We start from the raw sequence: 12,878 nt of genomic DNA, 5'->3' as shown, positions 1-12,878 counted from the left end.
AAAATACAGTAAATACTGAATAAATCATTCTAAAAACCTTTTCAGGTCGACTAGACACCCATCTTTGCCAGTATGGAGTGTATCGCAGATTCTTCGGGTCAACAAACACCATCCCACAGCGAGAGACAGTAGCAGGGGAAGCATACTGCAAATCGCCGACCTGTGATGGCAGATTTTTGCTAGACCTGTTAATAGTGTACAAATAAGGTATTCTGCTTACAGAAACATGTAAATACAAACAAACCTCAAACAGCAGTGCACAATGGTTCTGTAAACGAATCCGTTCTCCATTAGCTAAAGTGAGGAGCTTGTTATCATCCATTACCGAGTTCATATTTTCAACCCAGAGGGCGTCGACATCCCCATCAAACAAGATGTACCTGGAAGTCCAATGCAATGGCTTAAGAAGTTTATTAGAGAAATATAATTTGCTTGTGTTATTATGAAAAGAAAAATGAACAAAAATCTCTACACATGCAAAGCAGGTAGAGACATACAAGTAATGAGCAGTTGTATAAGCAACAGAAACTGACCCCACAAAGTATTTGCTGGGAATGACTACATAAAAATATGCACCACAGATTTTCATTTCTATAAAGTTTGAAAACCAAGTGGCCCCTTCTGCTCCATAATTGTCTGCTACCCAGTGCTTATCACATAAAACTGATAAAATACACTAAGATTTGTGGTAGCAATGTAAAAATATGTGAAAATGTTCAAGCGGTGCTACTACCTTTTAAGGCAGTGTATATTTACCTTCGCTCTTTTTTGTCAGTAGGCTTGTTGATCTCACGGAAGATGTTGGATAAAATCCCATCAGTCCAGTCTCGAGTGTCTGGGTCAAGAATTCCATAAAGTTCAATGACACTCATGGCTTTAGGGTTCAGTGGATACAGCTTTGTTTGCAGCCCCATTCTGATTAGGAGAGAAAATAGAAAATAACCTTTGTTCATAATCATAATCCACATGAAGAAACTATATTGACATTTACCTAGTCTGAGCTTGACACAGCGTGCTGATCACAACAGATTTTCCACCACCGGTCGGGCCCACAACCATCGTAGTGTGTCTGGTCATCATTGTCTCATACATCTGTACTACTTTATCCACCTACCAGAATCCGGGTAAAAGCAAAGTTTTAAAATGTCTCTTTGACAAGAGACTTCAAAGCGTTGATGGGTAAAACAATGAAGGCTATGGGTAAGATGAAACACCTGGTTAGGTAGGACAATATATTTGTTCTCTTCCAGTATGTTCTCAACAGCATCATTGAAGTTGGGATAGCGAACACGAGGGCAGTCAAGTCCCGGGAAAAGGTCAGAGATCAGACCAAGGAACAAAGGGACATCCTCAAAAACAAACTTTGGCAGATTCATGTCTCTGAGAGCGCGCATCAACACCACGTCCTGTTAAACACAGAAATGCAACAATTAAATGACAAAGGTATACAAAAAAACCTAAAAGTAATAAAATGTTTGTAGACTTTAGTTGTTATATATTAATTTTAAAAATCCTCAATTTTTCCATTCAAGTTTGTATGCATTTACACAGGAAATGATTTTTTTGCTACCAGAAAAAAAAAAATTCTTGACTGAAATTTAAACCACAAGCAACAATCCTTGTAACTACCTCATTCAGGTTCGGTGAGTCTCTCTTTAACTCTCCTGCCATCACCAGGACAGACTTCAAAGCGCGAAGGCCAAAATCATAATGAGACTGTTTGGATAGTTGCTCACGAGCGAGCTTATAGAGGACTGTCATTTTCTTTGCAAGCACCTAAAATTAACAATATAAAAAAATTACATTTCATTAATCATTTTGTATTTTTGAACAATCTAGGAAATCAAACATAGCTCTGATTTGTGGGTTTTAAGATATTCCCTTTATAGTCAATATGGGAAGAACTAAATCATGAACAAATAATTTTTCTATTTTTTGTTATCTGGTTACCTTGGCCAATAGGAATCCCTCAGAGAAGAGCATTATCTCACAAATCTGCTGGAGGTCAGGAACAATTACCACCACAGGCCTGAAGAGGGCTTTGACTGATTCTGGGAGCTCTGTACGTCCTGCGTAACCAGGGTTCATGGTGATGAAGATGCCCATGCGGTCATCCAGAGTGATCTCTTGTCCCTCAAACTGAACATAGGATAAGGAGGAAGTTTTCAAGCATGTTAAAACCCATTTTAGTCATTGCCAAAAGTATGTGCAAAATCCCCAAATTGTTACTGTTCTTTGCTCAGCTATCCATATAGCAGTTGATATGGCAACATTTTGATATACTGAATCTCGAGGATTAAAGTACAGCAATCTGATTTGATGTGATAGACAAAAAGGAGTGTGAAATTGTAGAGGAAAAAAAGAGCTATAAAATCTGTTTTGAAAAACAATCTGTAAAAGGTGTTATAATTTGCATTATACATCGATTGAACTGATATTTTACCCTTCGTTTTTGCAAACAAAGGTTAGTTATTTAATACAGGTGGACTGCATTTACAAGTTAGATGAATGCTAATTACACAGAAATTTATTTAGAGAAATTAGAGTAAAGGGTGTAAACATAAACTCAAACCAAGCTTTTCATAATATTAATTATAAAAAGAATTTTAAAATCAAATGTTTTCACCTCACCTCCCAATTATGCACTACTTTGTGTTTATCTATTGCACAAAATTCTAATAAAATACATTGAGGTTTGTAATTTTAATGTTATAGCTCAAGGATCATCTCAAGGGCATTACTGGTACTCTGCAGATTGATGAAAAAATTGTTTATTTTTAAACTTGTTCATTATAACAACTGATTTACCTGAAATGTTTTACAGTGTAACATGAGAGCATTGCGTATGGTCTGCATTTGAGAAGAAATAACTGACAACACAGAAGCATCTATTCGATTGAACTCATCAAAGCAGCCCCACGCACCACACTGGGCAAGACCGGAGAAGATCTTCCCAACAGCCTGCGCACAAAGAAGAAAGGCATTGAAGTGCAAAACAGTGTTATGTTTTTAAATACAAAACCATCACAATAATAAATAAGTATCTAGGCATGTTACTTGATGTGTGCCGCCTACCATGTAGTCCATGCCCTCACCACAGTTTGTAACCACACACAACAGGCCTAAAGCCTTAGCCAGATCTTTGGTGGATTCTGTTTTTCCTGTACCAGCCGGTCCAGCAGGAGCTCCACCCAAGTACATAGAGAGGGCCTGTTTCACAAATGCACAGCTCTTAAGTTGCCACTAGAAACACACCACAGCTTTCCATGTGTCTCTCTAGGTATTTCAATGTGTCTTAGGACCTGTGTGAGGGTCAGGTAGATCCGGTCAGTTAATGGAGTTATAACCAGTCGACCATTCAACCCCATGTATTCATAGCCGTAAGAAAACGTGGCACTGCACTGATGAACAAACAGGTCGTCATGCTGCAGGATCCAATAAAACCTCAGTTGGCTTTCCCACTCAAACTCTTGTGCATCCATTATACTGCAAAAAGATCGATATATTTACTCAAATCTTGTACTATCATTGAGTTAACCATGAAACATTGTGCTAACTAGGTTGAAATATGAATGCTCACCTGTTGTCCACGAAACTGTCCACAATGTCTCTGGCATGGACATCAATGATGAGCACAGTGTTAATCTTTTTTCTGTCATTTTTCTTCAGAGGTTGAGTGATGCGTGTAACAAGTTCATCAATCTGGCGGTGCATCTTTTCAGCATAGTACTTCAGAGCATATTTTTCTCCATCTTTCACCTTTTTAAAGACATCTTGAACCTCCCAGGTCCACCACACTTGATTTGCAGCAAGCACTACCATACCCTGGTACAGAAGCATCCACTCTACCCTGATGAACATGGGAATGAGATATTTATTCCAGCCTGTTTGTTCATGAGAAATCCTGTAAGCTCTCTATGTGTTAACACTTACCTACTCCTGTCTTCACAATAGCGAAAGATTGCTTCCTTAGTGATAAGCCTGTTAGTTCTCCGCATCTCAAGAAGTACTGTCAACATCCACTCTTCCACCCTTCCCTCCACTGGGACGTAGCTCCTAAACTCCATCACCTCACCTTCAGCAGACACCATAGCAGCAACTACTGTCTCGCCACTGGTTTCCACTTCGAATCTTAGAGACGCTATGTTGTCGTACATCTTGTGCAACAATAAAGGCAAAAAAAGAACATCAGTAACAGCATTTTACAAACATGGTGAGCAGTTGTTCTCTTCTTCTCTATAGGAGCAGTGAACTGCCTTTTTTTCTGCCAAGTATGCTGGTGAATTTAAAAACACCTTCAGTGTGGGTCAGCACAGGGAGATGTATTATATTTGTGGACAATCAACCTGTATGGTGTCTATGAAGTTCATGTATCCCTTTTCATGATATTCCACTGTAAAATTTGTATGTAACCTTCTAATCAAATGGTTGAAAATTCCTCAATCCAGCTGTTCTATGACTGGCTATATTAATACCCACTTAGTCTACGTCACAAGAAGGAAGGTTTTTCTGATTATCAAATTGTGTAACATTCATTTGAAGGCAGTCTGGGAGCCTTACTTTCTTATAGCATAATGTTTTTCAAATACACTGCAAGTATAACAGGGGTATCATATTAACAATAAGGATTTATATTTTGTTTATCTTGTGAAATGACCTGTCACCTTGATCATGTGTTCCTGAACACAAGTAGGGTCACTACTCCCAAGAATACTGAGTAGTTCATCATCAGAGATAAAGAAAAAACGTGGGAATGCATTTCGTTTGGAGTCCAGGTAGTCATTGAGGCTCTTCTGGCACCTCTCTAGACCAATACTCAAGGCCTGTAGGTCTGTTAGCCGACTAGGACCCAGGCAGCAATGCTTAATATTTGGAATCTTCTCTGTGTCAGTCATTATCTACAAATAATTGAAAAAGATATTAATTGGATAAGTCCATTCACAACATACTCTGCTTTGATCAAAAATATATCAAAGTTAGCTTACTTCTTTAAACTTCTTGTCAATATTATCAAACTTCTTAGCTTCTTCAGGTAACTGCGAGCGAATGTCTCCACCAATGAATATGCTCTCCAGGTACATCCACTTTCGCTGTACAACCAGCCATATCTATAAAAAGACCTTTCTGTCAGTTTGCCTTTGAATGGATACAGTAAAGACTTATACATTGCCATAATAAGAGATTCATATGCCTTGACTGTTTCACATTTTGTTAACATTAAAACCAAAAGATTTACTGCATTGCACTTAGATTTCATGCGATAGAGCAGGGTGCTCCGGGAGTATAGGGTGGCGGGCCCTTTGATATGGGCTGTTAGGTCCCTGTACAACCAGTGCCAGAGTCTGGTCTGCATCGCTCATTTCTGGTGAGAACTGAACTCGGCAAAGGCTGCCCTTTGTCACCAATTCTGTTCGTTACTTTTATGGACAGGATTTGTAGGCACAGCCAAGATGTTGAAGGGATATGTTTTGGTGGCCTTAGGATCGCATCTCTGCTTTTAGCAGATGATGTGGTCCTACTGGCTTCATCAGGGCATGATCCACAACTTTCCCTGGAGCGGTTCGGGGCTGAGGGTGGAGCAGCTGGGATGAGGATCAGTGCCTCCAAATCTAAAGCCATGGTCTTGAGCCAGAAAAGGGTAGAGTGCCTTCTCCGGGTCAGGGAGGATGTCCTCCCCGAAGTGGAGGAAGTAAGTATCTCTGGATCGAATGAGGGAAAATGAAGCGGGAGATTGACAGGTGAAGCGGACGCTGTACCTGTCTGTCTTGGTGAAGAGAGAGCTGAGCCAAAAAGCGAAGCTCTTGAGTTATTGGCCAATCTACATTCCTACCCTCATCTACAGTCATGAGCCCTGGGTCATGACCAAAAGAACGGGGTCAGGGATACAAGCGACCAAAATTAGTTTTCTCCGCAGAGTGTCTGAGCTCTCCCTAAGAGATAGGGTGAAAAACTCAGTCATCCAGGAGGGACTCAGAGTAGAGCCGCTGCTCCTTCACGTCAAGAGGAGCCAGTTGAGGTGGCTCAGGCATCTGGTTAGGATGCCTCTTGGACGCCTCCCTGGTAAGGTGTTCTGAGCACGTCCAACCTGGAGGAAGCCCCGGGGAAGACACAGAACACCCTGAAGGGATTATGTTTCTCGGCTGGCCTGAGAACGCCCTGTGTTTCCCCAGAGGAGGTGGCCCAAGTGACTGGGGAGAGGAAAATATGGGCTAAAGAAGATGGATGAATGGAATTTAAATCCATGTATCATTTCCCTTTAACTTCACAAACATTTTCACTTTTTTTGGCTTGTCACATTAAACCCTAATAAAACATACCATGTTGTGTGCTTATAACAAAGAGAAACATAAAAAATAGGAAGAGGGGTGTACCCACCTCTATTGTCTCACTAATGAGCGACAGATCTTTTTCCCACCGCTGTATAGCATTAAGGAAAGGTCCAACAAAACGGCTGCCAGCCATACTCTGTAAGTTCATGACATCATTGTCCACATTCAGTAGGATCTCATCTACAGCACCTAGGATAACACCATGCTCCTTGGTGCCTTTGAAATACGTCTGCACGTTAAATCTCATATTGTCCCAGGTCTCTGATACTGCTAACACTCCCTAAAAGCATACAAATAAAAAAAGCAAAAACATGCATTACATGATTTGCCAACAATTATTAGTTTCAATTGTAAACTAATATAGATCAAATTTGAAGTTCAGCTATTAAATTGAGGGAAGGTTACCTTCTCAATACTCAGCTCTTTTACAGCAGAGGTGACAATGTCACCTATCACATTAGCATATTTGTGCAACTCCATAGCAAACATGTTCTGCAGAGTAAAGTTCTCTGGATTCATCTCAAACCTGGTACCGGTCCTTTCCATTAACTCCTTCCAGTGTCTGAAATATAAAAACTTGCTCAAAAATTTATTCTCTTCTCAATTATATTATGGGAATATTCTCATATTCAATAAAATAGAATAGGTGTTCCGCTGAGGCTCTTTTGTCAGTTTAAATGTACCTTTTGAAAATAACTATGTTTAAACAAATATTAAAATAACTTTTCATTAAGCTCACAATTCTGTTTTAAAAATTTGTTTTTAAATGGTCATATAGAATAGTCTAATCTTAAAAACTGTGTGGAAAATTGTTAGAATTACAAGAAATAAACGCTTCAAAACATCTGTCTGTATAACTAACCTACATAATGTATTTTGCTTAGTGAACTAAGTTACTGAAATAACCAAATGTTTCAGTAATATATACATTTATTGACCATAATTAAACATTCTGTGTAAACACAATAATAAAGTATGATGGAATTTAATCATTTAAATGCAAAAAACATGGAATCTTGAGCATCCACACTAACCTGTCTCTAAGGGCTTCATTCTTCAGGTCTAGCAAAAGCGGCAGAGATTCTTTGAACTCCTTCATACATGCATCCAGATAGAAGGCCACGGGTAAAGTCCGCACATATTTAGGCAGCCTTCTAAATCTTTTGATGAAACCCTCTATGCCGTCCTGTAGCACCTGCATGTCTAAATCAACCCACAACGTCTCAGACCACGTTGCTTTTGCTTTCTAAAAAAAACAGACCATCTCATGAACAACTTGACAACCTCAAGCTCATCCTGCAATTTCAGGTCTTCACTGACAGCAGCACTGTCCCACCTTCTGGGCCTCGAAAACCTGATATATCTGTCTTAATCCTTGCATTTCTTTCTGAATCTTGGTAGCCTCTGGATACATGGTGACTGGTAGGTTTAGCAGTTTTTCGGCGTTGGTGAGGTCATGCCGTTCTTCCTCTATTTTGGCTAAGTTTGCCTCATAATTGGCCATTAATATTAGTCCTGAAAACAAGAATAGCATAGCATTATAAAAAAAAGAAAAAAAGAAAAAAAAGAAATTACAAAACCATGAATAATCCAAGCACCTTTATCCAAATTATCTCCCACAGATCCAGGACCGTGAAGGTTGAAGCTTTCAGCAAAAATAAGCAGTTCCTGTTTAAATTCTTCAATCTTGTTCTTTGTAATCTTTAAAAGTAACACAGAGAACAGAAAGTGCATTCATAGGGTACTACATAGGTATAACTTTGCAAAGTACAATGCCTGGCATAAGTATTCATACTTATTGATCTCATCACATTTGATCACATTTGATAAGATGGGCTCGAGCTCTTGCCCGCCGCATCAAAAAAACCATTCTTCCCTTCCTGAAAGTTCCAGAAATGCTCGACAGTGAACAGACATTATTGGTGAAGCATTTTACAGTGTCATTTTTTTTTTAGACTAACTATAAATGTTCAGGTAGCCAACAAGTACTGAAACCCTTTGTGACCTCTACTCTATTGCTCTTAGGCAAAGCGCAAGTATGAGAAAATGGCACTAGAGCTGAAAGCCCACATTGCAGCTACAAACTTTGCTGTATTTTACTGGGATAACTCAACACAAAGCAATGAGTAAATGTGAAGTGGAACAAAACTTCTACAAGGCTATTAGAACATTCTACAAGAACAAATACTTAACACTTTTATATTAGGCTTCCTTTACTCTGATACCATAAATAAAGTCCAGAGCAGATGGATAGGGAATAAAGAAATGTCACTTGTTTTAACAAGTTTTAACTACTGGACTTAAAATTTTTGCTTGTGTAAAAATTCAAGCCTCATGTATTCTTGTACTTGCTCTTTATAATTAATCACTAATTTTGTTGCACTCCAAACATTTCTTTTGGATTTATAAGTTTGTTGTTGGTTATGTAATGTTGAATAAAATAGAATTCGAATTGCATTGAATGTTTATGTTGTGATACATCAACACTTCAAATGGTATGAATACATTTGCAGGAAAACTTGTTAAAATTAGTTTTTATTTTTTTGTGGTTTGTTTGAGTTTTTCATGACTTACATCAGTAAATGACTTTTTGACTTCTGCTAGACTTTCATCCACTTCTCTAGCTTCAACAAAAAGATCATCCCAAATACGCGCAATTTTGGCAACTAGATCCTGTTCATCTTCGCCCACCTAGAATGCAAGAGTGACAATACATTTAAAAAGTTAAACAATGCAGTTTTTTCAATAGCAGTCAAATATCTGACACATTACCTTCACGTTGTGCATGGCCAGAGTTCTGTATTTTTCCTGGATATCAGTGAATCTGATTTCCACATCCAAAGACATGGCCCTAATGTCTGAAATGGTGGACAGCACACTCTTCAGGTCATCAAACGTCTCAGGGCTTTTCTTCAGCTTCTTGTCGAGTTGCTGTTTGTTTTTGCAGACACAGATGTTATTATTGAAAATAAGAATTGTGACCATGGAATCATTGAATGTATTGAAAAACGCACCATGAGTTCGTCCTTCAAGTTGAAGAGATCCTCCTTAGCAGGCTTATTTAGAAAGCTACTAAGCGAAGTAATCCAGGAATCAGCGAGTTCCTGCATTGTGTTCACCAGTGGTTCCAAGTTCAGATAGATACTGTACTTGGCCTTGAATCGAGGTTCCTGCATCACCTTATGCTTAATGTTACTTAGGAACTGTAGCTTATCATCATACATAGCACAGGATGGGTTCTTTGCTGCAAACGTTTCATTGACAATGGTTCTGTTCTTTTCCCAAAGGGCTCGATAGTGTTTCCAGGTGTTTAGGTACCGTTCCATGGAGAGAAGAAGTCGCTTGATGTTTTCAGAAGTTGCCGTAGCAGTCTCTTTTAGCGAGGGGTCAAGCCAGACATCGCTAAGGAAGGATATTGTTACTAACTCCTCCTCACCATGCACTTGCTGTGGTGGGCATTCGATGCAGGTCCCATTCATCCACCGTGGAAACCGCTTAACATAGACATATGGCCACAGTTAGAAAAGAAAATAATTTTCATTTTAATAAAATAGCTTAAAAATTGTGATGACCTTACTTTAGTGCACTCAATACAATCTCTAATGCTTTGCATGATCACCCAATAGATTTCGTTACTTTGGGGCTGTGACACAATCTTGGGCGCAGACAGGATGGCATCAATTTGAAACAAAGGTGTTTTTCCCAGGAGCGCCATGTCTAACTCTTTAATGCTCCTTAAAGCAAAGTCAATATGAAAGACAGGACAGACAGAACTGTGGGAGAATAAGACTTTAACAAAATATATTTCAAGTGATTACCTCACCACCATCTTTACTATAGAGTCAAACACTTTGCGCTCCCAGTGAGTGTAGTAATTTGCCATAGATTTGGCTCTTCCGCTGCTGGTTCCCAGGATCAAATGTTCAGTCTTGGTGATGAGGAAACCAATGTCAGTGTATTTACTAATAGGTAAAACCAATGTCTTGACCCGCTCAAGCTCAATGCGTCTGCAGAACTCCTTGAGACCTTTGAAAAAGAGTACACTATATGAATACGGCTTTTCACATTCTTAAAAAGACTTATTCATACAGCAAATAAATAAAATACTTCTACCTGGTACATCACTTGATGATTCTGGTACTGGAAATTTTAACATGTTGGACATCATTATTAACTGTAACTTGGATTCTATTTCCTTCTCATTGTTCAAAATCTGCTTGACCAGAGATTCAAATTTAGAGAGGTTCTGTAAACCTTCGTTGATGAAGACCTGTATACCTGAAACCAAATACATATCATGCATATACATTTCCCCAATGTGGATATATCATCTTTCACATATATAATCACTGACCACTTATTCAGATAGACTTGCTTAATTGCTTGTTCACAGCAAAAGGGAATCTGTCCTTCTTTCAACTTAGGAATTCAGATGTTGTGAAGTTGGCTTGCTGAAGTTCAAACTAAGTGCCAGATTAAGTACAAAAAGGAAATTAAGGCATTTGGAACTTTTGTTTTTAAATATTAACAATTTGCCCAGGCATACTACAGGCTTATAAAAATTGGAGAGTGCCAGAAAAGTCAGTGAGTATTCAGATAGTAGAGTCTGTGGGGTGTGCAATGGGGTGGATATTTTCTTGACACCCTAATGCCTTTAAGAAAGAACATGAGCAGGTGCAGTCACAAATATAATTTCCAGATTGAAAAACGCAAACAAATAATGACATTGATTTTTAGTGCTTTTATTCAATTAGTTTTAACTTTATCATTTGTGTCATGGTTTGATACTTGCTCCTGAAGGAGAGGAACTCATTGAGCCAGCTGGACAAGCAGTGAGGGTTGCCAGAACAGAGAGAGTTGGAGATGGATTGGATTTACTTGCAGTGCCTGGCCAACTACATTTGCAGTGTTGATTCTCAACCTTTGTGTGGTGTCTTGGGTGGAGATATTAGGTTCCAAATTTAGGTTGTTTTGTTGTATTGCCATCAATGGTGGTTTTTAAATATTGTCTGAAATGTTACATTTTACTTACTGGCCTTCAAATGAGCAAAAGACCATAGGTTTTGCACTTGTTCCAAGATTTTTTTGGTCCTTCTCTACATATTCTATCCATTTGTTGAATAACTTTCATATTATATTGATATTCTAGTGTTTTTATGTATTTGATTAACTTGTTTAGATTAGATGGTGATCTCTCTTTTTCTCACACACATACACACACATTCGCTGTCATTGTTTATCCAATGACAACGGATAAAGGGTTTTCCTGTACAGGTAAATTGTTTCTTTGCCATTAGCACATTGAGCGGCACATACACTAGGATAATTGATGGCGTTAAGACAATTCTCCTGGCCTTGATTGGTTGTTTTTGATCAGGAGAGGTGCATTATGTCAACAGTAATACTGGGGAAGAGACGGAGGAGCTTGATCTTTTCACAGATTATCTTTCTCATATTGTACTGTCACAACATTATGACAGTTTTCCCAACTATGTAAAAAATATTTTTATATCAAGATACATAGGCCATCTTTAAGTTTCTTTGAACATGATAAGGTTACGATAGATATTCACACTGCTCCAATAATCTCCTCAACACTTAGGGATGTGGTCTGTGGTCTTTGCATTCTCATAATGAATGCACAGCTGGTAATTGTATCTGGATGATGATATAAGGTATGTTCTCTAAGAAATCTTTACAGTAAATTGCTGAGTCAATGCCACAAGCAATTAAGACAGTTCTGAATAAAAAAGTGAGTCCTGAGTACTAAGAACCAGCACCAAGTAGCTAATAAAGTGGCGGTTTCTGAATTAAAGTACCCAAAGAATTCCAGTTGAGTCGTTTGCATCCATACTGCATCCCTTTTGTGACTTCCTGTATTTGTGGTTCCAGCATAGTGACTTGAGCCTCGCTCAGAGAATCCATCACAGAATGATACCGCCTGACAAGTTTGTTCAGATCGTCCACATACCTAAAAATTAAAATCAACTTATGTGAAGAGGCAGATGGAAGAGTGTGGTTTTAGCAATTTGAATAAGATCTGATTTAGTGAAAGCCATCACCTGATGAGAGTGTTTTCTAGAAGAGCCACATTTTCAGCCAGCTTAGGCACAAAGAAGCCCAAACCTACAAGGTAGTTTGTTTCAGAAATTATTTTCCTAATTTCTGGAGCAAAATTTACAATGTATTTCAGACTCTTTTTCTGGCTTGCTTCAGGTGCATTTGAATCCTAAAAATGACAAGAAGGCATTTCTTTTAGGACTACATTTTAAAATAAAACAAATTAATACTTGTATTAATTTAGTAACTATGATGGAGTATCAAGGCCAAGCTAAGAAAAAAAAGAGATCATATTACTAGAATAAAGTCGTAACAATTCAGTTTATTTCTATAGCGCCGATTCACAACAAATGTGGTCTCCAGGAACTTCTCAAAAAAGTAATTTAATTTCAGCCACACAGGCATTCCAATTGATTCTAGTTATAAAGAGTGCGGTAAACTCAGATAACTAGTCAAAGTCATTTAAAAATTTATATCTAAGGAGACCCA

At 38.4% G+C, this 12,878-nt stretch overlaps 1 protein-coding gene across 1 annotated transcript in view; it reads right to left on the bottom strand.

Moving 5' to 3' along the window:
• The window catches only part of dnah10 (dynein axonemal heavy chain 10), a 35,143-nt gene that overhangs the window by 15,614 nt on the left and 6,651 nt on the right, over positions 1-12,878 (bottom strand). The window contains exons 14-40 of the mRNA XM_044111338.1: positions 12,392-12,558; positions 12,149-12,300; positions 10,443-10,607; positions 10,148-10,355; positions 9,907-10,063; positions 9,344-9,823; positions 9,102-9,260; positions 8,904-9,020; positions 7,928-8,030; positions 7,666-7,844; positions 7,364-7,575; positions 6,735-6,891; positions 6,376-6,609; positions 4,986-5,108; positions 4,665-4,898; positions 3,934-4,157; positions 3,581-3,850; positions 3,303-3,486; positions 3,076-3,210; positions 2,809-2,961; positions 1,951-2,139; positions 1,630-1,776; positions 1,215-1,406; positions 992-1,110; positions 757-915; positions 245-380; positions 38-160 (exon numbers count right to left, since the gene is read on the bottom strand). Of these exons, the coding sequence (XP_043967273.1) occupies positions 38-160; positions 245-380; positions 757-915; positions 992-1,110; positions 1,215-1,406; positions 1,630-1,776; positions 1,951-2,139; positions 2,809-2,961; positions 3,076-3,210; positions 3,303-3,486; positions 3,581-3,850; positions 3,934-4,157; positions 4,665-4,898; positions 4,986-5,108; positions 6,376-6,609; positions 6,735-6,891; positions 7,364-7,575; positions 7,666-7,844; positions 7,928-8,030; positions 8,904-9,020; positions 9,102-9,260; positions 9,344-9,823; positions 9,907-10,063; positions 10,148-10,355; positions 10,443-10,607; positions 12,149-12,300; positions 12,392-12,558 (4,878 nt within the window). The remainder of the gene's footprint in view (positions 1-37; positions 161-244; positions 381-756; positions 916-991; positions 1,111-1,214; positions 1,407-1,629; positions 1,777-1,950; positions 2,140-2,808; positions 2,962-3,075; positions 3,211-3,302; positions 3,487-3,580; positions 3,851-3,933; positions 4,158-4,664; positions 4,899-4,985; positions 5,109-6,375; positions 6,610-6,734; positions 6,892-7,363; positions 7,576-7,665; positions 7,845-7,927; positions 8,031-8,903; positions 9,021-9,101; positions 9,261-9,343; positions 9,824-9,906; positions 10,064-10,147; positions 10,356-10,442; positions 10,608-12,148; positions 12,301-12,391; positions 12,559-12,878) is intronic.

This window comes from Gambusia affinis, linkage group LG03 (genome assembly GCF_019740435.1).
Source record: "Gambusia affinis linkage group LG03, SWU_Gaff_1.0, whole genome shotgun sequence".
Lineage (NCBI taxonomy): Eukaryota > Metazoa > Chordata > Actinopteri > Cyprinodontiformes > Poeciliidae > Gambusia > Gambusia affinis.
This window is presented reverse-complemented; position numbering and strand designations above follow the sequence as displayed.